This window comes from Crinia signifera, chromosome 2 (genome assembly GCF_055691185.1).
Source record: "Crinia signifera chromosome 2, ASM5569118v1, whole genome shotgun sequence".
NCBI classification, from domain to species: domain Eukaryota; kingdom Metazoa; phylum Chordata; class Amphibia; order Anura; family Myobatrachidae; genus Crinia; species Crinia signifera.
Genome location: NC_139218.1, coordinates 281,644,770 through 281,670,644, shown reverse-complemented (window position 1 = coordinate 281,670,644; position 25,875 = coordinate 281,644,770). Strand labels below are relative to the sequence as shown.

At 44.9% G+C, this 25,875-nt stretch overlaps 2 protein-coding genes and 1 long non-coding RNA gene across 6 annotated transcripts in view; 1 reads left to right on the top strand and 2 right to left on the bottom strand.

Moving 5' to 3' along the window:
- Window positions 1-16,949, bottom strand: part of TFDP1 (transcription factor Dp-1) — an 88,780-nt gene extending 71,831 nt beyond the window's left edge. Inside the window, exons 1-2 of one of the 4 annotated variants that reach the window (XM_083168723.1) lie at window positions 16,848-16,949; window positions 14,488-14,565 (exon numbers count right to left, since the gene is read on the bottom strand). In XM_083168723.1, the coding sequence (XP_083024849.1) occupies window positions 14,488-14,499 (12 nt within the window). In that variant the 5' untranslated portion in view covers window positions 14,500-14,565; window positions 16,848-16,949. The other 3 variants (XM_083168722.1, XM_083168725.1, XM_083168724.1) reach the window with 3 other exon arrangements.
- LOC146057464 (uncharacterized) lies at window positions 16,508-20,654 on the top strand. The gene is made up of 2 exons (XM_083168727.1): window positions 16,508-18,734; window positions 19,182-20,654. The coding sequence occupies exons 1-2, from the start codon at window positions 18,182-18,184 to the stop codon at window positions 19,790-19,792; spliced, it is 1,164 nt and encodes a 387-aa protein (XP_083024853.1). The 5' UTR covers window positions 16,508-18,181; the 3' UTR covers window positions 19,793-20,654.
- Window positions 20,655-21,065: 411 nt separating this feature from the next.
- On the bottom strand, window positions 21,066-21,601 carry LOC146057465 (uncharacterized). Its single transcript, XR_014469726.1, has 3 exons — window positions 21,463-21,601; window positions 21,258-21,375; window positions 21,066-21,169 (listed from the first exon to the last, which is right to left on the bottom strand). It is a non-coding gene; the product is annotated as an uncharacterized LOC146057465 (long non-coding RNA).
- Between the last annotated feature and the right edge of the window lie 4,274 nt (window positions 21,602-25,875).

The following is a 25,875-nucleotide window of genomic DNA, read 5'->3' as shown; positions in this document are numbered from 1 at the left end:
GTCTTGGGGACAAAGAAGCCTTCCCCTGGTATACAGGAGATCCCACCTGGGATATGAAATACATGCGTGCAGGAGGTGAACAATGGCTTATTATTGCACCTTTCTGGCATGACACCAATTTGACAAAGAAACAAAAGAAAATTAGAGACGTCACTGCAAAACTCCATAAAATAGAGGAGACTCGTATCAATAAGGAACTTAAAGTCCTTTCACCTCCACCTTACAGTCCAGTATACCCTTCCCTCACGGATACAGAACTGATGGCCGTGGGTCACCATGTTCTACATCCTACCGCACCTCCACCCAAACCAGATCTTAAATTAGATGATAAAAAGGAAACTAATACCGAGGATATGCCTTTGTTAGAGGGAGAAGAGAAAGGACCTTTAGCAAAAAGCACCAGAGTATCAGCAGACAAATCATTAGTTACTACAGAACTTGGCCCGAAGACAACAAAATCTGGTGCCACCTATGATGGCACAACAACTCAATACTGTCCCTTCATGACAATTGGTGACCAATTACTTGTTAAACCAATTGACATAGAAGACCTAAATAGGATCATTAAACACTGCCCAAAACCCTCTGTAACCGCGGCAGGAACCATTGCCTATCTGAAGAAAGCATGTGTAGGCAGAAATTACACCCATGATGACATAAAACTGATTGTCGATAATGTAATCGACCATCACCATGCGTGGGATTGGGGTAAGATCAAAAGTTTCGAAAACATTACAACCACGGTAGGAACAGCAAAATACCCCTTAAATAATTCAGACGCAATAGCCACAATGTGGACAGAAATAGAAGCAGGGATGACCAAGATCTTCAAAATGAGGTCCTCATTGCCTGTCGCAGTGGCGTGTAAACAAAAACCCACTGAATCAGTCACTGAATTTTGGAAGAGATTTAAAAGATGCTGGACTGAGGAAGCGGGACTATTTCTTGAAATATTCCCCTTACTCATTTCCACCTTTATCAATAACCTACACCCCTCCATTTCCACGCCAGTTAAACAAAGTGTCTCTTCCTGGACTTCAGACACCCTCCAAGAATTTGAGACCCATTTGTATGAAAAGGAGGCAGCTGGATGTTTTGACATGAAAAAGACAATTGTCACAACACACAGTTATCAACAAGACAACAGGGGCCCATCAAATAGACAGAGTAGGGCACCCCAATATGGTCAAAGGAAACCCTTCAGACCACCACAAGGCCCACCACACCAACACCATCGGGCCCCTCTTTACAACAGAGATAATAACACTGGCACAATAGCAAAAGACACAACATGTTACAATTGTGGCCAAGACACACACTGGGCTAGGGAATGCCCATTCCCACCCCAAAGACCACAACAACCATAGCGACCTCCACCAGGCACACACAGGTCTCAGCAACCATCTTTCACACAAGGGCCACCCAGAGCAGCACGTGGCCCCACACCCGTCCAAGAACATGTACGTTTTAGAGTTGATTGGTCCGACCCCACCTTGTGACGGGGCCCGAAGGAGGGTGTCCTATCTTTTGTACAATTCACCACACACTGGGAAGACGCACCCCTTATCACTTTATATGTTAATGGAAAGAAGCTACCCTTTTTGGTAGATAGCGGTGCCACAACCAGTGTCCTGTGTTCATTACACTATGATGGTGAATTGCAAAAGACTACTCCTTCAATGGGAATCAATGGGATACCCACTGACACTTATCTGACTGACGAACTGATCATACAGTCCATGAACGGACATTACTTAGGAGAACATCAGTTCAGGGTTATTTCAGAATGCCCTGTCAACTTGTTGGGAAGGGATCTTTTCAACAAATTCCACATCTCCATTACACCCTCACCCAAAGGAAGTGGACTTCACGTCACTTCACCACACTTCCTAATGTCCCAAGATTCACTTGATACCTCAATTGACAAAATCAATGCAGAAATTTGGGCCAAGGGTCCCTATGACACAGGCCTCATACCCTGTACACCATACAAAGCCAAACTCAAGCCAGACTCTAGTCACGTGTACAGCAAACAATACCCTTTATCATCAGAGAAAATTGACGGTCTTAGACCAATGATACAGGAGTTTTTAGAAGAAGGCATACTGAGATATGTGATCTCACCATACTGCACACCCATCAACCCGGTCGCTAAGGCTGATGGAAGTATTAGATTTGTACAGGACTTGAGGAAGGTAAATGACCTCATAGTCCCAATTGCACCAATAGTGCCAGACATTAACACACTCATTTCAGCCATCCCTGCAGACGCAGCATTTTTCACAGTAGCAGATCTGAAAAATGCATTTTTCAGCATTCCAATAGATGCAGAGACCCAATTACTTTTTGCTTTCTCTTTTGAAGGTAAACAAATGACTTGGTGTCGTTTACCACAAGGCTATATTGACTCCCCAGTGGTCTATAGCATAGTCCTCCAAGCCACATTGGCACCCTGGCACCCCCCCTGTGGTTCAGTCCTGCTACAGTATGCAGATGATCTGCTACTCTGTAGTCCAACGGAGGGAGCCAGCCGGGAAGATGGTATATCACTATTGAACTGGTTATGTGAATGTGGACATAAAGTGTCCAGAACAAAAATGCAATGGTGTCAAAAGCATGTCAATTACTTGGGTTTTGTGCTCTCTGAGGGAGAAAGGAAAATCAGTCCACAACGCATACAGTCTGTACTGGGCCTGGTCACCCCAGCTACCCAGAAGGATATGCTGTCTTTCTTGGGTATGGTAAACTACTGCAGACAGTGGATTTCTGATTGTTCCTATTACGATAATATCTTGAGACAGTGCACACTCAAAGACAAACCCAAAGTCATACAATGGTCAAATGAAATGTTTTCTGCATATGAAAAGCTCAAAGCAATGTTAGTTAAAAGTCCCGCGCTTGGTCTCCCCAACTATGTTTTGCCATTTCATTTGTTTGCAAGGGACACTTGTAAAACTGTGGCGGGCGTGCTCACCCAAGGTCATGGAGGCAAAATGCGCCCTGTCGCATTCTTTTCAAAGGTAATGCCGGTCACTGTACAAGGAATGCCTGCTTGTCTTCGAGCGCTGGCTGCCTGTGCAATGGTTGTTGAAATGGCTGCCACACTCACTTTAGGACACAACACCATCCTTCACACTACCCACAACGTCCTGTCCATCTTAAAAGGCTTACATACGCAACACATGTCGGCCCAAAGACTTAGTGGTTATGAGGTACTCTTACTAGGTAACCCATCACTTGTTATCAAATATGCTACAAATACAGAAGGACCTGTGCCCATACTTAATGCCCTTTTAGGCTTAAAAGGACCTGATGACGAAGCACCTCCCCCACATGACTGTTCTCTGACAATCGACTCAGAAACTTCACCCAGAAGTGACATGTCGGCTGTACCCATACCCGACGCCGACATAATTTTTGTCGACGGCTCCTGCAGTCGACCAAATGACAAAACATACCAGACAGGCTACGCAGTAGTTAAACTTCCTCAAACTGTCCTTGAAGCAAAAGCAGTTCCTCTGCAATCAGCACAGGCTGCTGAGCTAATCGCTCTCACCAGAGCTTGTCACTTGTACACAGGAAAACCTGTCAACATTTACACAGACTCCAAATTTGCTTATGGCGTTGTTCACGACCACGGCATGATTTGGCAGCGCCGAGGTTTCACAGGCGCTGATGGAAAAAGGCATCTCACATGCCCAACTTATTGCTGACTTATTGCACGCAATCACATTGCCCTCACACATTGCCATTCTCCATTGCAAAGCACATACTGGTGGAAAAGATGATATCTCACGGGGCAATGCCCTCGCTGACACTGCTGCAAAACAAGCTGCTGCCACATCCACATACAACCTCACACTTACCATAATGTCACCACCGTCACTAGAAGACACATACTTACTTACAGAATTACAGGCAACTGCCTCTAACTCTGATTTATCAGATTGGACATACCCAATTCTGCAGAAGAATCCACGGACTGGATTAATCTGCAAAGAGGGGAAACCCTGTATCCCCCAAACAAGTGCCTCACTGTTCATAGCACACTATCACGGAGTAGGTCACCACAGCAAAGTCACGACAACACTGCTCCTCACCAATGATTTTTACATCACAAATGCAAAAGAACTTGTCACCCAATATGTTAGTAGATGTATTGTGTGTCTTAGAAACAACCCTAACAATCCCAATAAAGCAAAACACCAACATCTTGAATACCCCACCACTCCGTTTACTCACCTGCAGATTGATTTTACCCATATACCAGGTACAGGGAAACAGGAATACGCTTTGGTCATAGTTGATATGTTCTCACGCTGGGCGGAGGCATATCCAACAAAGTCCGAAGATGCAAAAACTGTAGCCCGCATTCTCACGCAGGAGATCATTCCGCGCTGGGGATGCCCGCTACAAATCAATAGTGATAAAGGTTCTGCTTTTACTGCCAAAGTCACTGCTGAACTAGTTAAAGCCCTCCAAATAGATTGGAAATTCCACATTCCGTACCACCCACAGAGTTCAGCTATTGTCGAACGCATGAACCGCACTTTGAAGGATAAATTGAGAAAGGCTACTGGGGGCACCTTCACAAAATGGAAGCAAGTCCTTCCTATTGTGTTAGCTGAAATAAGAATGACGCCACAAAAGACTCTAGGTTACTCCCCTTTTGAAATACTAATGGGACGCCCCTTCCCCACCCCCTGGGCAAGGAAACCACTAGTCACACAAGCAGGAGATTTAGAAGTAATCAGAGAAGAATATGTAAGGACTTTAATACACAGACTAGACGAAATTGAACATGAAGTTGTACTTAAAAATCCTTGTCATCCACAGAAACCTACACATCCATTCCAAGTCGGAGACAAAGTTGTGGTTAAAGTCCTTCCACGCAACAAGAATCCAGGTGATTTCTCCTACGGTCCTGAGACAGAGGTGGTCGCTGTGACAAGAACTGCTGTGCTCACCGATGACAACCCAACGTGGATCCACGCATCCAGAGTGAAGAAAATCCCTACTCCAACTACTTTCGACACAGAGGTCGACACCGATCCTGAGATTGACACAGACCGGACCAGTGAGGTACTAACGGGAGTTAATAACTCTGACCTCCTACGAGGAGAAGAATTGCCGGTAGGGGATCCAGACATCGAGGAAAACGGAATTCCTACTGAGGCCGAGAGGACCCTTGAAGGAAATGATTCCCCCTATCTTAGCTCTGCTGACTTTACTCGCTCTTGTTCTTTATAATTTCTGTACCGCAGAAGTGGATATTACCAGTCAGGATGATGTGCTTACCCTTTGGTACAATTCATCTACCACTCGCGTGGCCACTTACCGAATAAACTATGATACGGTCATACCTAGTAACATGTGGTCCATGCCATCCAAATCAGCTCTCAGCCAGACTAAAAATGTATATATTTGTGTCACAGATGATTATTATTGGGGAAATAACTGCAATTATTGGGGAGCAGTGGGGTGGAATTCAGGTATCGACTGGGCATACAAACCCACCTTGGCTATTGATCGAAAGGACAAGTATGGTAAGCCATTACTTTCTAGGATGACTATTACTAAGGATGACGGTAGATATGACTATTATTGCACTATAAATATTGAAAATCCCAGCCCCAGTGATGCTGGAATGTATGTTCTAGGGGTATGGTGGGGAGGTGGATATGCCAGTGATAGACAACATTTCTATCTCAAAGATATGTTTAACAATCAGGAATACCTTTCCCTCCGTAAGCCACCATCCCCCCCGCCAGGCCCCAGCCATTATCCCCATTCAAATCACACATAAGTACCTTTAAAGATATGGTTGCTATCAGTAATCCCACATATGAGGACACCATGTCCATAGAGACAGGTTTAGCTGATGTGAATTTTTGGTTAGAATGGATGAAATACAATGCACGACAGACTAACCGAACTGACTGTTATGTATGTGCTAAGTCCAGACCCCACCTTGGTACCGTCCCCCTTAACATACCAGAATCAGAGGATGAATGTTTTTTTACCTTATACACTGGCAATAAAACTAAAGATAATGAATGTGAGTTATGGAAGAAGAACTACCCCATCTTAGGAAAAAACACCAATCCAGGTAACACAATCACCATATATCCAGGCAACTATACTTGTTACTGTTCTAATGTCACTAAGGGGGTAGATCTGAAAACATTCCCGGATGGTTACTGTGCCATCCGCAGGTATGTAACCTTACCCATCATGAAGAAATCCCTTGGTGACATTTATTTCATTTGTGGGGACATGAAAATTAGAGCAAAGCTTGACAGTGTATGGAGAGGCGAATGTGCTCTCTCAAAAATCATTATGCCTATCCATATTTTGCCAACAGCCATTGAAACACCTTCACCCCTACCTGACCCACACCCTAGACAAAAGAGAAGTACCCCACTGGAAAGCTTTGACCCACACGTATACATTGATACTATTGGTGTACCCCGGGGTGTCCCAGACGAGTTCAAGGCCCGAGATGAAGTAGCTGCTGGCTTTGAATCTCTGCTGCCCCAGGTTACAATCAATAAGAATGTTGCATGGATAAACTATATGTATTATAATCAACAGAGATTTGTTAATGATACAAAGGATGCCTTGAAAGGTATTGCAGAACAACTGGAGGCCACATCACAGATGACATTCCAGAATCGCATGGCCCTGGATATGATCTTGGCCGAGAAAGGTGGTACATGTGTATACATAAACACAGTTGCAGGATGTTGCACCTTCATTCCTGACAATACAGGTCCCAATGGCAAAGTCACACTAGCCATTAAAAAATTAGAAGACTTATCCCGAGAGCTCAAGGAAAACTCAGGTGTCACTGACCCCTGGGCTGCTTGGTTCGGCTGGATGAGCAACTGGAAACATGCCTTAACTCAACTAGGTATCATTACACTTACTGTACTTCTGTTCATCATAATCGTTGCTTACTGTATTTTTCCACTAGGCAGGAGAATAGTTTCCAAATATCTAGGTACCACAACACCTGTAGCTATTATGTATATTGATCTTTCCTCTGAAACCCCTACACCCGATGACTATGCTACATATGTGAGGGAACAGCGTATTAAAAGGAAAAGCACACGTGAGAATCAAATAATTTAAATAAATTATGATTCTAAGAGGGGATTGAAAGGATTTATGCACCATTTTGTATGCTGTTCTCCATCTTGTCTCAAATGCCTTATAGTGAGTGGAAAATTACAAGTTTCTATTCTGCTTTGTGACAGTCTGCTGCTGCTCAAGGCTGCGTTGCTCAAGGTTATTTCCTGTAAGATGTATTTCACATGTTTTCTACAAAAACTGTCTGTTCTCCCATGTCCTTGTATAATAATAACATATATCCCCTAGACAGTAACTGGAACTCCTCCCTGCTACACCCCTGTATCATCCAATCATCTCTTGTCGAGCCCATGCATGCTATACTGTATAAATATGCTGTATGTGTAAACAATAAATCAGTGTTGTACCTTGCATACATGATGGTCTTCTTTTCTGATCAGCATATACAGGGTTAACACTCACGGAGCTCTAAGGGGGGCCACCAAATTGAGGAAGAAGGGATAAAGGAAGATTGGTTAAAGTCCAACTCCCTATCCAGAGGTAGGTTAGAGTCCACCTCAGGAGGTAGGTTAAAGTAACCCCTCCTAACAGCGCCAGTGAAGAGATAAACAGAGGGGGGAGGCGGAGGTAGAGCGGCGGGAGAGGAAGATGAGCCTAGCAGCAGCGTTAAGAATGGATTGGAGAGGTGCGAGGCGGGTGAGAGGTAGCCCAGAGAGAAGGATGTTGCAGTAGTCAAGGCGGGAGATGACAAGAGAGTGAATGAGAATTTTGGTCGTGTCAGTGGAGAGGAATGGTCTGATGCGTGAGATGTTGCGTAGGTGAAAGCGGCAAGACTGTGAGAGAGCACGAATGTGGGGGGGTGAAAGAGAGGGAGGAGTCAATGATGACACCGAGGCAGCGCGTTTGGTCGGTGGACGTGATCTCGGTTTCACCAATGCTGATGGAGATAGTGGGAGAAGAGGGGATGTTCGGGGGATGGAAGATTAGAAGTTCAGTTTTAGCCATGTTTAGTTTCAGGAAGCGTTGGGTCATCCAGGCCGAGATGGCCGTGAGGCATTCGGAGACCTTGGACAGAAGTGATGGGGATAAGTCGGGGGAGGAGAGATAGATTAGGGTATCATCAGCATAAAGGTGGTAATGAAAACCATAGGAGCTGATGAGGGTGCCCAGAGAGGTGGGAATAAACGCAGAATACACCTAGGGAGTTACCGAAAAGGTGTAGGCGGCTCAGCGGGGTCGTTTAAGGTAAGGACCTATTTGACAGCTGAGAATCCATGTGCTAACCAGGCCTTAACTTGGCTTCCAAGATCAGACGTATTCAGGATGGTATGGCCGTGGGCCCAAGGTCAGCACCTCAAGACGAGGTGGGGGTATTCACCTTATCACAAGCCCCCCCCCCCCCCCATCGACGGCCCCCTCTAGACAATCCTAAGTGTCCTACGGAGGAGTCTGGACGACGGGGGTATCCCACGTCTTCCTGCGGGTACAGAGCGCTCCCACTGTGCGGAAGGGCTACACCCGCCAAGGATGGGGACGGCGTTTCTGGGGACCTTGTCCAGAGCCAGATAAGCACCTGAGAGGAGGCTGTAGCTGCGGCCATCGCCCAAGCATTGTAGCAGCTTGCACATAAGCCGTCCTGTACTAGTCATGGGGTCATAGGCCAGCATTACAGGATGTACAAGACATCAGCGCCAGAGCCCCAGAGTCACTGGGACTGGTATCCCTGGAAGACATTGCAGTATTATTGCCCTGTGAACCGGCAGCTAACGGCACAGTTAACACAATATAATAAAAGCATATTATGCCATAAAATAGGCAGGTAGTCAATATGGTACCGCCAACACAGCATACTCCTGTTATACACAGTACACCGTAAGCTTGTACTATGCATACACTGCAGGGTGAAGCCCAGTAAGCTAGTACTAGGCATATGATGCAATGATATAGGCAGGAAGCATATGGTACAGATAACACGCATACCTCTGACCAGCAGAGAAAGTGTTAATGCATATATAGCAATGACATAGCATTGATAGTGTTACACAGCAAGCTTGTAATATACAATGCAGTGATATAGACAGGCAGTCTATATAGTGTTAATCCACAGTACACATACAATGTTGCAAGGATAGCTGCACTGAGCTCCCTGACCACAGCTTGAACTAGGGATGGCCATGGTTGCCATCAATGGCAATTCTGCAACAGGCCATTGATCGTGCTAAACTATGCAATGGATGACCATCAATATTTTTACATATCGATGGTCATCCATTGTGTTTGATTGATTGTCCTATGGGCCAATCAAAACTCGGTGGCGGGGCTTTGTGGGTGTCGGGGCGGGGCGGAGCTATGCTACGTGTACCGGCACTTTAAAAAAAAACAGCAAAACATCGTTTTGCTGTTCCATCGATGGAGGGAAACCATCTGGTTCTCCCCCATCGATGGCAAAAGTATTCGACATCGGCCATGAACCATCGATGATTTTGAATCATCAATGGCCATCCCTAGCTTGAGCTCTGTCTGTAACCTGACTCCTGGGTACAGGGGAGCCCAGGTGGCCTGGCAGTGAAGGAGTGGAACTCCAGACTAGCTGATAAGCGCTCTGTGTCCCTCCACATAGCTGCAGCCAATATTACACATCAGCAATACAGGAGGGCAATATAGTACAGCGTAACACAAATTAAACTGACAGGCAGCTAAAGTGTTAACAACAATGCAGCAAGCATACAAGGGCAATTACAATAATGGCACAAGGCTCCTGCTACGGCTGGCCGGAGCACAATACTGTACAGTGTCCCACAGGAGGACACTGCCCTAGTGACCTGGCAGTGAAGGAGTGGAACTCTAGGTGGCTGTGAGCTCCCCCGTGTCCCTCCTTACATGCCGCAGACAGGCAGGGATCTCAGTGGCAGGAACTGTGTGAGTTCCCTGCCTACTGTCCCCGGGTGGAGAGGCTGATGTGGGGGGAGCCTTCTCCTCCTGCTGACAAATGGCCCCCAGTGAGATGTCCACATGCGGCGCCGGTAAAAATGGCAGGGATCCGGCACGCACCGGGCAGCCCCTCATACCTGGCACCACTGCCCACAAACCATTGTCAGCGCAGACGGCGGTCCCCTCCCCCACCGAACTGCTGCAGCCGCAATGCCCCCGTAAGCACTATCGCGTGCGCTACCAGCGGGGAGCACGTTTACCTTATCAGGTCCCTGGCGTCCGGATGCGGCTCCACAGTGCCTTGGGGCCGCTGCAGGTTTCGCTTAAGCGCGCTTTCGGGCTACCAGAGCCCTTCCTCAGAAGCGTATTGAGGAAGGGCTCTGGTAGCCCGAAAGCGCGCTTAAGCTTTTACCATTACCGAATGGACCGGACGGGGACCTGCAAGGGCGAGTTAAAAAAATCTTTACTCTAATCAGGTGGACTGACCAGGACCGAGATTCTACCCTGCTTTGGGTGATATGCTTTTAACCTTTTATCCATTAAAATTGTTATTCGTTTACACCAAACAATACTTGCGCTATCGATTTCTTTAAAAAGTCCCTCAAGGTGGGCTTACCTGAGGAAGAAAAAGAGAACTAAAAGACCATGTTACATGCGCAGACTTAACATCTAATATGTGAGTGGCCTGTATCAACATTCAATTAGCAACCAATACAGACATTGTTGCACTATGATTTTTTTCTCTTTATAGATATTGTGACTGCCAATTTATTCAAATTGTGTAAGTTGTTATCCATTTCGCCAGTGGGCACACCTTATTTTCTTATTTGTGTATATACAGAGACTGCTTAGCCCACTCCAGGTGGGAGATAACCATGTCAACCTAATACCCTGAACGGGCGGAATCAGAGAACTCCAGCTCTGTCTTTATTGTTCCAACTAAACGGTAATTCATTTCCTGGGCACATTATTCCCAATATTAACATGCACAGTTAAATTATTTTGTGACTTTTTGGTGTGAAGAGCTCCCCTGAGATCAAACGGGACATTACTAGGAGTTGGAGTACAGCACCCTAAAATTAATTCAGCTTGCATAATTAAGCTAATTGTGGATGTGAAGTTATTTGCAGAATTGTTATGTTTTAGGTTTCATGAGTCATTTTATAATCTAAATCATTTACCAGTTTATTTTATAATAAATCCTGATTGTTATTTTATAACTTTGAGCCTGCCACATAAAAATTCTTAAAGTGCTGACTCTTCCAGAACACCTACTCCATCCCCATACTTAACTGACAGCAGTGTCTCCTGCTGCATGACGGAGAAATAGATAAACCGATTTTTTGCATAAATTTGTTACAAACGGTTTTAACCAATTTGTCTGAATGACCACTGTCCATTTTCCAGAGTTTAGGGGCAAGTTTTTGATTGTCACTTGCTCTGATATATTTCCAGATTTTTCGGTACTTATGTAATATCTGGGCTCCCGTTTTTTCTTATGCTACCCTGTCCACTCGCCACGCTTCGGGCACGGTGGCGCGCTGCGCTCGCCACACTATATAAAATCAACTCCATGCGTAGTTGGATAGTAGGGGTATGAAAAAATGGGGTGCATTTAACATGGGAGCCCAGATAATACATAAGTACCGATTTTTCTTTTCACCAGATAAATATAGCATTACTCTCATCCAGGTGTTCCAATCCCACAAATACACAGGTTAAATTATTTAATAATTGTAGCCCACACCAACTATATTGCATTAAGTCTGGACTTATTGCTCTTAGTTTTGTTGGTGCAATTGTTAATATAGGGGACAAAAGCCAAACTCTTTTATGGGGCCTACACACGGGGCAATTTCAGGGTATTTTCTAAGCGCTCTCACTAGACGGCTTGGAAATTGCCCCTACATCACTCCGTTTACATTGCCAATAGCAATGCGTGGCCCTATGCGTCCCTATTCCCTGGCAATAAATATCCAGCATGCTAGATAAATCTACTTAATCACCGGGCTGGGCCAGTGTTCTCACCGGAGAACACTGGCCCTGAAAGATCGATCAGCACACAGCGCTGACACAATCGCTGTGTGCTGAGCAATTTTGCAGAGCTCTAGCATCGCTCAGAACATCTCCTTGTGTGTAGACGCCCTCAATGTAGTGTTTTTGTTTAAATGCTTTTAATTCTCTTTCTACTATCACTGATAAATTTCTCCAGCAGCTGCAGAGGAGAGCAGCAGCTGACTGCACAGCAGGGCTCCTTTGTTTATACAAGGGCATGGGAGAGCGTGCCACCAGGCTGGACGATCACTGCATCCAGCAGGCACAGGGAGCAGAGCCATGGGTTCAGCGGGACCAGGAAGTCCTTGTGAGACTGTCAGCTGCTCCTGCATTATCTTCCAGCAGCATCAGATACAACTATGGTAGCTAAAGCCCAGCCTAGCTTGGTTGCATCCAATGCGACCACACCAGGTAATAGTTTAAAGTCAGCGAGGTCCATGGCTGTACACTGAGTAGGTCTGATCAGGAAGAGCTTCCAAATGGACCCCCGACAATAAGTTTGGCTCCGGAAAACAAAGCCATCTAAAAAACAATTGTAGGCTGTCAGTCAAAAAACAAAATACTTTCAGTTTTTGGACTTTGATCAATGAAGGTCTTCATACTAGTGTAGGTGTACTGTGGAAAGGATCTTGAGAGAAAGGTAAGCAGGAAATATTAGCGATATCTACTGCAGTACCTTTACGATGAACTGATCCTTTCCAAGAGTTTGTATGATCATTATGAAATTATAACATCATCCTTAAGCCTAATGTATTAAATATATCAATTTGCCATTAGCCTGGTCATTCTGTATATCCTTTCCAAGGAAAACAAAAGAAGGAAATATGGAAAACTAAAAATGTAAACATCTGCCCAAAAGAAGAAACTGAAACTTATAGTTTAGGAATTCTGCTTCAAATTACGGTAGGAAAATGCTCACTCATACATGTCACATGTATGAGTGAGCATTTTCCTACCGTAATTTGAAGCAGACTTGGATTCCTGTATATTAACTTGCAGTAAAAACAGTACCCCTATCTTCACCCACTAGCAATAGCACTCTCCTCATACTATTATTTATTAGTGCTCCAAGCAGGCAAGGCACCTCGTGACTATGGTTCATGTCTATTATCAACCGAAGTAGGTGTGCTGGAACTTCCTGATCTACAAAGAGAACCACAATTTGAAAGCATGTAGTACAATAGAAGTCTTTACACCACTCTTCTGTATTACCACCAACCATTTTAATACTGCTTGTGAGAAAAAAAAAAAAAAAACACCAAAAACCCCTTTTAAACTTTTTTTGTCCAATTCTTCGGTACTTGTGAGTTATCCGGGCGTCCGATTTTTAAATCGGGTCGGATCGGGACATCGCATCGCATGCGACCATCGGATGCGATGCCCCGATTTTTCCATAGGAATCAATGTTAAAATGGACTGAGTCCATTTTAACATGGAATTCAATGGGAAAAAGGGGTCCTTTTCATACCCCTACTATCCAAGTGGGCATGGAGTTGGATATAAACCTGTGGCGAGCGTAGCGAGCCACCGAGCCCGAAGCGTGGCGAGCCCCGCGAGGGGACACGGAATACCGTCCCCTCGCGGGGCTCGCTTCGCTCGCCACGCTTCGGGCTCGGTGGCTCGCTACGCTCGCCACAGGTTTATATCCAACTCCATGCCCACTTGGATAGTAGGGGTATGAAAAGGACCCCTTTTTCCCATTGAATTCCATGTTAAAATGGACTCAGTCCATTTTAACATTGATTCCTATGGAAAAATCGGGTCATCGCATCCGATGGTCGCATGCGATGCGATATCGCATCGCATCTGATTGTATGCCTTAACTTAAGGCATACAATCAAAAAATCGGACGCCCAGATAACTCACAAGTACCAATTCTTCTACCTGATGTAGTATATATAGCTTGCAGGGGACCACTCCTAAAGGAGCCCAGTCCTTACCGAATACCCAGCAATGTCTCTTGAGCAGGCAAGACCTGATGCATTAGCTGTAAATGGAACCACTAGACACTACAAAACAAAGCAGAAGCTTTAATGCACAGCTGCTTTGTTTTCACTCTCAGCATTGGTGGAACAGAACCAAAAAGAAAAGGCTAGTAGAGGATAGCTAGAACCACACTGAAAACACAATGTTGTGGATCCCATGGAAGGAAACCTTAAATTGTTCTAACAGGGTGTACCGAATTATGTACACTATACATATTTATAGTACAGTGCATGGGGACAACACAAGTCGGTACAATTTACTGCAAAGCTACCATAACGACAAATGCCAAGACTAACCGATTATACACATTTATTGAATGGTGAATACATACATTTAAAAAGTCATAATTAAAACCTTTTACTTATAGGATTAAAATCTACCCTAAATTATACAATGATTGTTAAAAACACAGAACATACTTACATCTTTTGCCATGATACCAGATACTTGAAACTAATGCAACTAGCTCAAGGAAGCAGGACCACCACCAAGTTGAATCTTCTGTTAAAAAGAAAAGTGTTTACATTTAGCATATGTTGCAAATATTCTGAGACAGGCTGCACAATTTTAAGATTCAAAGATTAGACAAATTAGGAATATTCAATGCAATTATGTATGTATTCAATTATAAATCTATGGCATAGCTGCAGTGAGAATTTTAGCCTATCTTTCATGATCTCGCACAGGGGTTGGGAACCTTTTTTGTGGGCCATTTATATGGGGAAAAAAATCCTTCGGAGGCCATATGTAAAGATTTCTCGTACAGAATTCCCCTGTACTTGACTCCCGGCAAAGCCACCGGGCAGGCTACTCGGGACGGCTACGGGGGCCGCATACAGCCAACGGGCCTGAGGTTCCCCACCCCTGTTCTAGCAGCAGGTAAACTATTAGCAAGTTAAATACAGATGAAAAAAAAAATTACATAAGTATTCAAAACAATGACAAGCCACAGTACAAAGAACAATCACAACATACAGTACATATGATAGCACATTGTGCACATTTCATTGCCCATTCCAAAGCTTGGCTGCTCTTTGAAGCATAAAACCAAAAACCTGAAAACCCCTATAGTTAGGCCTCTTTGCTGCTATGAGACAAGTCTGAACAGTCAAAATCTTCACAGAAGTAAAAGTCGTGGGAGGCCTCAACCACATAGCACTATTTGCCATACATACATCAACATTACATAAGGAATTAAGGAGTTTATTCTTTAATAAAATTAGAAAAAATGAACTCTGCACCATTCTGACTGACAATTATAACACAATTATTCTCCTGGCTGGAAAATGCCACCCTGGCACTTAGCCCCACACAGTTTTACCCCCGTATCTCCTCAGTACGATTGTAAGCTTATTTGGGGTCACTTCAGGTTAGAGGATTGTATTTCTGCTCCACTCCCCTCCCATCCATTTCCAAAATAAGCCGAGGACACACAGAACACTTACAGCAAAGGATCCTGCATGCATCTGGGAGGGAGGATGGAGTCTAATGAAAAAACACAACACACGTGCCACAGCCAGCATTGAATACAGATGGAAGGGGATCAGAACCACAATCACGCACCAGACCGTGGGAGATAAACTTTGCAAACACCTACAGATGTACCCCTAGTCCAGGGGCAAGGATATTCCCTCCTCACCAAGTCACCATGCATAGAGGAAGAGGAGGTCTAAGAACTGGAGCCAACAGGAAACTAGGACATCAACATAGCAAATAGGCCCTTAAGAGTTAGGAGACTTGTAGTTTTCAACCCACTAAAAGTATATTCCAAATACCACCATCCGGCCTGGAGACCACTGCTGTGTACTAATGACAGATAACCCCCCTCACCATGATGCAAGCCTAACCAACCCTCGGGGAATAGCCCTAGAGGCACAGGTGATGGGCCTCAGTAACAGCTCGGAGAATGGGCCACTGATCAGCAGTAAAGGGGAACACTCACAGCACCCTGCAGTCACACGATGCACAGCCGTCACCCCTCCGTGCAGCTGGGGCGCAGCACTACACACAGGCAGCCATTTTAACCCACAGCCCGGTGCCCGGCTCTGTCATGGCGCAGGCACACAATAACCTGTCACTGCCCGGGCTGCTGCCGGTCACTTTGCTCGGGGACTTCGGAGCAGGCAGCTCTGGGGAAAGGGCGCCGGCCTCACACCCACAGAGGTGGTAGCAGCAGAGAGATGTAAACAAAAGACCCCGAGCAGGGGGGTAATGGTGCAGATCAGTGTGACCGCTACTGGGGCAGGTGAGAGCCCCGGGGAGGACACCCACCTCCGAGCGGCAGCTCCAGTTTTGTCAGCGCTGCGCCTCAGAGACAGTCACGGGTGAAGCAAGACGGCTCATGCGAAAGGTGCGGAGAGAACGATTACACCGGGGGCTGGCGGCAGAGGATGTCACGGAGAGAGAGGCACAAGCGCGGGCAGGGGCAGGCAGCTGGGGTGCAGCATTATCGGCGGCTGCAGCTTGCCCACTTACTGCGCGGCAGGGGATAAGGGCCCCGTCACCCCAAACCCAGCCTGTCAGCACCCAGCGCCTGCGGCCGCCGCGGGAGCTCCGCCACCTCGCACGCGGTATTCCGCGCACACTGCCGCCAGAAGGCGCGCGAGGTTGCAGTCGCTCGCGTAGCCTCGGCTGTCGGAGTGCGTTCCCCGGGAAATATCCGTCCTCCCTGCGTGTGCACACTGCAGCCGTCCGCCCCGGCCCTTCTTCCCTTCCTCTTCTCGCTGTATCCTCCCTTCCCGTCACCTCAAACAAAAAACCGAGCTTGGCGGCGTCTGGCCGACCTGCTGTTTGATTGGCTGCAAGAAGTCTGACGTCAGAAAGCGTAGCTCCGCCCCACGCCGGCTCCGGTGGGCAATTCACCATTCTGTTTGGGTGGACGAGTCGCTGGATGTGACGTCGAATATAGCGCCTACTCTCCAGCCACTCATTGGCTGTGAGGGGAGTCAGTGTAAGAAGAGGGGCGTGGCTACGGAACGCGTGTCCGGATCACTGACGTCACTAACTGCCTATGTTCTTCTAATGTAGACTACTATATACACCTTGCTGGCTTTGCGCTCAGCAGCTATCCCTGGTACTGACCCCCCTAGGTACCTGTAGCTGCTGCTGTCTGTCTTGCTCACAGCCTGTTATTCCCATCCGTACTTAATGCTAGCAAATGGTATAACAGTGTAAACACCGAGTTTAACTATGAAGTGTAAAGATAATAGCAGGGAAATAGGGGCAAATATGCTTCCTCTGCCTCACCTCCCACTGGTTACTGTAGCTATTTTTAGATTTATATGCATTTTATTTTAATCACAGTAATACAATGTTAATTATTTTTATTATACTTTTTTTTTAAATTCCAAATTCACAAATCCATTTTGTAATCTTTGTTAGACGTTTGTTTTTTTTTACAAAAATATCCAAATAACCAAAACATTTGTAATTAAACTACACATCAGAAGAACATGATACATAAGTAATTATCTGATCAATGTGAAAATCATGTTAAATAATACATAGTTGGGAGCAACCGGACAGAAGTTGTGGCAGGGTGCATTTCCAACCTTTTTATTTCTCAGAATTCAGGCCCACATATGCCCCTTTACCAATTACTATGGGCCGTATGTTTCGGTCTGAATCGGCCCTCATCAGTGCCCATACATATATTAGTATAGAAATAAGACTGCGCATGGGGGTGACAGGTGTGTGCAAGCTAAATAAAAATATTGCTGTAGTGTGACTAAACGCAGTGGCGTAAGTTCACCCCAGTTGCCCGGAGGCCAGGTAAGTACTGGTGCTCCCCCAAATAGCTCATTCATACCCCTTTCAGACAGAAAAAAAGACCCGGTAATTTCCCTGCTCTTGCCGTGTCGACACGGGTTTTTCTTCTGTCTGAAAGGGTCAACACGGGTCTGAAGTTCCGGGACTTCGACCTAGGTATTTACCTGGGTTTTTCCCGTGTCAGACACGTGTTTGCGGCTGTGTGAAAGGGTCCGACCCGTGTTTTTCTCCCGACTATTGAAAAATCATGCTGATTGGCTGTGCAGCATGGCGCTGCATGATTGGCTGATCTTTACAGGTTCCCTGATTGGCTGAGCGCACGTGGCAGAGGCGTGCAGCGCAGCAGTAAATGGCCATGGCACACTGGAAAGATGAGGAGATCCGTGAGCTGCTCAGTGTCAGAGGGGAGGAAGAAATCCGAAAACAGATTACTGGCACAGTGAAGGACGCTGTAGTCTTCACCAATATTGCCAAGGTCCTCACTTCAAGGGGCATTGTGCGTACCCAGCAGCAGGTGGTCAACAAACTAAAAGCTCTGCGCAGGTACTACAACAAAGTTTGTGACAACAACAGGAGGAAAAGTGGTGCTGGGAGGATGGAATGGGTTTACTTCGACCAATGTAACGAGGTCTTTGGCAATTCTGCCCTGGTGAACCCTGTTGCCATATCATCATCCAGTGCAGCTTCATCACGGAGCATAACTCCAGAATGCAGCCCATCTTGCCCACCTATAATGGAGTTGGAAGACAGCATAGACAACAGCATCCCTGATCCTATTGCTGCCATGGAGGACACAATTGATCCAATAGAGGCTGAGGTTGAGGACAGTGGAGCCAGCACCATTACTCCATCTGGGACACCCACTCCTGCACAGACTGAGACCCCAACGTTGCGTCGTAACAGTAAGTTTTTCAAGTATTGTTTGTGTATCTATTTTAATAGATGTACAGGGGGCTATAGGTATCAGCAGGCCTTTAATGCCCCACATGCTGGTACCTGTGGTTCTCACAAGTATCAGCATGTGTTGCAGGCTTCCTGGGACCTGTAGTCCCACTGTAACACAGGTAACAACCCCGCACCCACTACTACAGCACACGTGTGGTGTGCCCTGGAGAGGGGTATTGTGGGAACCAGTAGTAGTCTCTCTCTCTCTCTCTCTCTCTATATATATATATATCCTGATGACGAGCATTAAACTCGAAAGATCTTGATGATAATTGCGTGGTCATAATTCTTGTGAAAGACGTCGGAGTGCCGCCTAAAACGACCCTATATATATATATATATATATATATATACACACTGGCATGGCAGCTATTCGATTGTAATGATTTTTCCTTTATTTTTAGTATTTGATGTACCTGCAAGGAAGAAAAAACCGTCAAAGATGGAGCTTGCTACGCGCTCAATGTCAAGAATCCTGGTAGATCATCTCCGAGAGTCCGATCTTGAATTTCAAACTCAAGAGGATGCCCGACTGCAGCGCTTCTTTGACAACGAGAGACAGTTGCAAGATTCCTTTCTCACACAGTTGGTGGGTCTGCACGAACGCATAGCGCGTGAAAATCGAGATGCACAGATGACCTTCCTTACCAATATGGTGTCTACATTACAGAATCCGCACCCTTACAAGCTGTGTAGTCCGTACGCTGAGGGTGATTATTGTAATCCACCACACAGAGGCCATACATTTATGCCTTCAAATTCAAGCCAAACTACTGTGCAGGGCCAAGGGCGTAGTTATACTGAAAACATGGGCAATCATTTTTCACATGCCACACAGCCAAGTAGGGCACATGCCAATACCAGTCCACAGGAGACAGTGCATGATACTGTTAATGGCACAGGATATAGTAGGCAATATGGCAATGTGAAAAATTATGCTGATGATTCAGTGAATGCCAGTAATCATAACACTCCTGTTAGCACTGTAATCAGCACTGCCTACAGGCATTTGTAGTAATGTTGCTATATGGTTGTTCTTTTTATATTTTTTCTGGGCTCGTTCAATTTTTCTTGCTTAAAGAGTGGCACTTACAAGGCTCGTTAAATGCTGTGTTCCATTTTGATGTACACAGTAGAGTATTGTGGTTCTTTAGTTTATGAGCCTCAAAAAAGCTCATTTGGTTCTTCAGTTTGGAGCTGAATCAAAGTTCTCAAACTTTTTTTTATTTAAATGTGTACAAATAGAGTATACTCTAGATATGTGGCTGAACATAATCTATAATGTGTACACAGTATGCCTTCTTCTTTATCTTTAAGGCAATAAAAAAATTCCCTGTTTGGGGCTTATATTTATATATTTATATTTTTTTGGGGTGTACTAAGGGCTATTTCACACACTCCGACTCCTGTCGGATGGCGAAACCCCGCACGGCCAGGAAGCCGTGCCACACACCGTAGTTAATAATGGGCACAGATGTGACCATTCACCCAGGCCGCCTGGTTTCAGCCGGATCCCATCATTGTAAACTGCTGTGTGTGGCACAGATTCCTGGCCGTGCGGGTTTTCACTGCCCGGCAGGAGCCAGAGTGTTTCGAATTGCCCTACAGGTACAAAATATTGCAAATACAAGTGTTTAAGACTATACAGTGCCGGATGAAAATGTGTGGCTGCTGGACAGTCAGACTAGGTGTGTGTCTCCCCTATACAATACCAGCTTGGATGGCAGCACAACCTATTCACCCACCACTGATAGAAGACCTATGCTAAATACTTATTCTACCTCGTGTTGCAATAGTTCAATGTTGTTTCAGTGTTGAAAGGGTATTTATGACCACTAAAGATATATTTGAAAACATTTTATATTTAAAAGTGAACTAACAAGCATAAAACATATTTTGTGAAAAATAAAACAAGTTCTTTCAAACATCCAACCAATGTGTCCTTCTACTTCTACTGTGTCATACTCTGTAAGTTAATAGTGAGGGTGTTACGGATAACCTCAGCAGTGGAACAACTTGTCTCACCCTCGTACCCTGCTGATTCGACAGGGGTATCAGCCAGGTCATAGTCCTCCACATTCCACTCAGGTAAAAAGTTCTCTTTCTGTAGCTCACACACATTGTGCAGAATGCAGCAAGCTGCCACCACATCTGGAACCAGGGTAATGGCAATGTCATTCCTCTTCAGTAGACACCGCCATCGCCCCTTTAGTCTTCCAAAGGCGTTTTCCACCACCATTCGAGCCGAGCTCAGAGTGTGGGTGTAGTGGACTTGGTCAGTAGACAGTGGGGTATGTTGCGTGAAGCCCTTCATAAGCCAACGCCTCAAAGGGTATGCCGCATCTCCAATAATATGGACTGGGATCTCCACCCCGGATACAAACTTTGACCACTGTAACGGTATAAAAAAAACCATTAGAATTGTATAGGTGGCAAGTGTAGTGGTTAAAGAGCACATTTTTAAAAATAGACAAAGTTACCTCTCTAGGGAACAACCAGCCACCTCTCTTCTCCTCCGCGATCTGGAACAAGTCCGAATTGGCAAGTACCCGTGAGTCATGAGCACGACCAGGCCAGCCAATGTAGACATCTGTGAAACTGAACAGAAAATTTATTTGTGTTTAACAATATACAGTGCGGCCCAATCATATCACTAATGTAAATACTGCATACTGTACTACTTACCAATACTTATGGTCCACCACAGCCTGCAAGATGATGGAGTGCCAACCTTTACGGTTATGGTAATCTGCTGGGTTATCTGGGGGTGCAATAATGGGTATGTGTGTCCCATCGATGGCTCCAGCACACTGCGGATAGCCTCTTCGCAGAAAACCTGTTATGGTCTCATCCAGTCGGTTGCCTTGTGGTAAGCAGATGAAACGCTTGTAAAGGCTCTCCAACAATGCCTGTGTCACTTCCCGCACTAGAACACACACCGTAGAAATGCCCACACCAAACAGACATGAGATGGTACGGTATTCCCCTGGTGTTGCGTACCACCACAACACAATCCCCAGTCTCCTGCATGGCTCGATGGTTTTCCGATAATTGGTGCATCCCCTTGTAAGTGCAGGGGTGACCAGTTCCAGCAGGTAGTAGAATGTAGCTCGTGACATCCGAAAATGTGCCAGCCACTGCTCAGGTGCAAAAGCTTCCACAGTCTCCCAGAAAGCTTCTCCATGCCTGCGGTCTCTGGCCCACAACGACCGGTTTGAGGCACTTGTAGACTTCAGGATAGAGGTAACACTGAACAAAATCAGGGCTCTCCTCCGGTGCAAATACCTGCGTCGAGTGGAAGCCCTCTCCACCAAAAATTGTGCCTTCCTCCTCCTGGCATAACACTGTGCCAGGTAGCACAGTGTAAGCATCTGCATAATGCTCTGATTTGCTGTAAGCAGCAAAACACACAGAGCACTCATGACCTCCAGGTTCTGCAACTTGTCAGCCATGTTTAATGCAATGCAGTGAGCAGACACCTCCCACTTTTCATGATGTCATGTCTGTGTGCCTTTAAAACTGTCCTTTTCTAATGACACACAGAGTTTTGCAGGAAAAATCTGGCTTCTGTGTGAAAGGGGTCGACATGGGAAATACCCGGGTTTTTGCTCCTGTGTGAAAGGGGGTCAGCCCCTTGCTGCCTAGTTGTACCCGGGTTTTTGTATCCGGGAAATACCTGGGTTTTTGGGATTTTTCTGTCTGAAAGGGGTATCAGTAAGGTATCTGTCTCCAGTAAGGTCATGGGTCTAATACAGGGTATGACACTTAAAAAAATTATGTTAGAAGGGGGAATAAGCCACATTAGCAATATCAACTGCTTTCAATTAACTGATCCAAACTCAAAGGGAATTAGAGGTGCCCCCTTGGGAGCAGGAGACCGGCGGCAGATGACTCCATTGCCTCCCAGAGTTTTCCCTTTGACTAAACGTATTTATTACAATTTATGACAGGCATTCCCAACCACAGTCCTCAAGGCACACCAACAGTGCAGGTTTTGTAGATATCCAGGCTTGAGCACAGGTGACTTAATTAGTATCTGAGGGATTCTGATTAAACCATCTGTACTGAAGCTTGGATATCACTAAGACCTGCACTGTTGGTGTGCCTTGAGGATCGTGGTTGGGAATGCCTGATTTATGATGTTATTATAAAATTACATTAATTAAAAACAATTACATAATACATCACAATATATTTAAAGAAAATACATGTGGGGGAAGACCTTTTGGTCTAGGACTTGATTGTAGAAAGAGTACAACAAAGTACAGGTGAGCTCACCATTTCATATATCAAAAAATACAATTCCACCGGAACAGTTTTCCTGTAACACTCGGGATGCCCAGCATATCAGGATATTATCTTTAAAATTTAAGGCAAATATACCCAATAACAAGGATGTTATATATAAATAACCTTTATATATATAGAGAGAGAGAAAACTTGTAGGTGGGTCCCACGCTGGGCAACACACCGCATGGTACTCCAGGAGTTTGGTGAAAAACTTCAGTTTTATTGTGCAACAGTTTCGGAGCACTAGGCTCCTTCGTCAGGCGTACAGTTTAAACAGTGTAGAAAAAAGACAGACAAAATACCCTTCACCAGCGCCTCAATAAGCTAATAAGCAAAAGATTCAAGTACTTCCCTTTCTTATTGTCTTGGGGGAGTTCTTTCTGTGGTTAACATGCGGTTATATCCATATGTGAAGGAAGGATATGGTCATAGTATAACACCGTTATAATGACACATATAATTGAAAACACTTTTAAAACAAATCCACATCTATTTAAAAAACAAACAGAGTATTGCACACAAAAACATAAAATATGTCCCCAATGGTCGAATCAAACAGCCAAAAGACTATTACCGGAGATGGTGGAACTGAGTGATTAGCTACAGTTCATATAGGGATTGTCATGCAGAATAGCAGCCCGGGCAGCCTGTATCCGAAAGCAATCCCTCGGTGTAGTGAATGGCAGTTTATTCTCCCATCAGGGTCATCAAGGTTGCGCCAACGCGTTTCGACCAGCGTCTGGTCTTTCTCAAGGCTCCTAGATGATTTGTGTGCTGTGTTCCATATCGCTTTAAGTACCCGTTTTGCGGGTCTCCATTTCCGCCCTGTGCGTCTCACAGGAAGTGTCGCGGTTCCCATAGTTACCTGTCCCAAGTGAGTCCGTCTGTAAATATGTCCGTCTAGTCGTGTGGGACAAAGAAAAGTTCCTGCTTGGTCAGGTTCCCCCGGAGTATTCGCGCATGCGCTGTGGGTCCCGGCTGGACCGCCGGTTACCCTAAGCGTGCACGCTACTTACTTCCGCCCTCACTTCAGCCCCAGTCCGTTACTGCGCTTCCACCCTTAGTATCCATGCATCTTGTCTTTAGAATGTAAAAACGTAAAGAAAGGGGGCAATCAGTCGAGGATTATGCATGAATATGAGAATACGATAAATACAGTATAAAATCTAGCAGCAAAACACTTGTAAAAATCTTGGTTCACACACACACAGGCAGTATGACCCGCACCAAGTCGTGTATTGGGATTATATCCCTGTGGATGGAGAATTATTCTCAAAAGAGGAAACTTTTTTATATATATTGTTTCTCTTTATATATGGGTGCTCTCAAACTGATTTATAATTTGAACTGTACAAAAAGAGGAAAAATAAAATCAGTTTTAACTAGGATGCACTCCTCATCCACATTGTCCCTTGGGACATAAAAGAAATTTTCGGTTTAATGTTCTTTATTGAAATGCAATTAAAGGTAAAAGGCCATCATTTATTTCAATAGGTCAATTGTATTAATTGTCCATGACAAGGTATGTCATGGACAATTAATACAATTGACCTATTGAAATAAATGATGGCCTTTTACCTTTAATTGCATTTCAATAAAGAACATTAAACCGAAAATTTCTTTTATGTCCCAAGGGACAATGTGGATGAGGAGTGCATCCTAGTTAAAACTGATTTTCTTTTTCCTCTTTTTGTACTTGTAAAAATCTAGCAGCAATACACTTGTAAAAAACTGGGCAGTAAAAATTATTAAAAACCATTTAAGTTCAAAATCGGCATTCAAGCCGTTTGGTTTCAGTGTGTTAAAATCATAAATTAATCTCATCTCTGCTCTAGCTAATTGGGTGTCTGTATCTCTTCTCCTTCTGTCTCCCTCCACCAGTTTGAAACCTAAAAACTTTTTTATGTGGGAGGGGTAACAGTTGTGTTGGATTTTAAAATGCTGAGAGAGAGAGAGTGGGTATCCAAGCCTTTTTTAATATTTCGTATGTGCTCTCCTAATCTGATTTTCAAGGGTCTAGATGTTCTACCCACATAGAAGAGATTGCAACTGCACTCAATTATATAGACAACATTTTTAACATTGCAGGTGATGAATTCTTTTATCTTTTTATTGACTCCATTAATCGTAATATCCCCAATTTTTTTACTGTTGGATGTATTAGGGATATTTGTACACCCTATGCAGGATCCGCATCTGTGGAAACCCACAGTGCGGATACCACGCCTTACATTATTGACGGGGTAGATGCTCTTGGTGATGGCATTTCCTATGTTGGAGGCTTTCCGATAGATAAACTTCGGTCTATCAGGGATCACTGTGCCAATGATTGGGTCCTGCTTTAAAATTGCCCAGTTCTTTTGGATTGATCTTTCCAGTTTTTTGTGTTGGATACTAAAATCAGTTATGAAGGCCCATTTCAGGCTTTCCTTTTTCTCTTTTTGTTTGGTTTGGACATCCAGAGGTGGTGTGGTTGATTTATTTTGTAGCAGCAATTTTCTATCGATTTTCTTCACATTCTCGATAGCTTTTTCTATATTTTCTTTTTTGTAGCCGCTATCTCGGAATCTCTCTCCCATATTTTCTGCTTGGGCCTCAAAGGTGGCATCATCAGTACAGTTTCTTTTTACCCGCTTCAGTTGTCCCATTGGGATCGAATTGAGCCAGTTGTCATGATGACAACTGGTCAGATGGATGTAACTCCCAGAGTCTGTAGGTTTGGAAAAAGACTTAGTTTTTAGGAGATTATCTTCACTGAATATGGTGATGTCTAAAAAGTCCACATTTGTCTTGCTAATATTAAAAGAG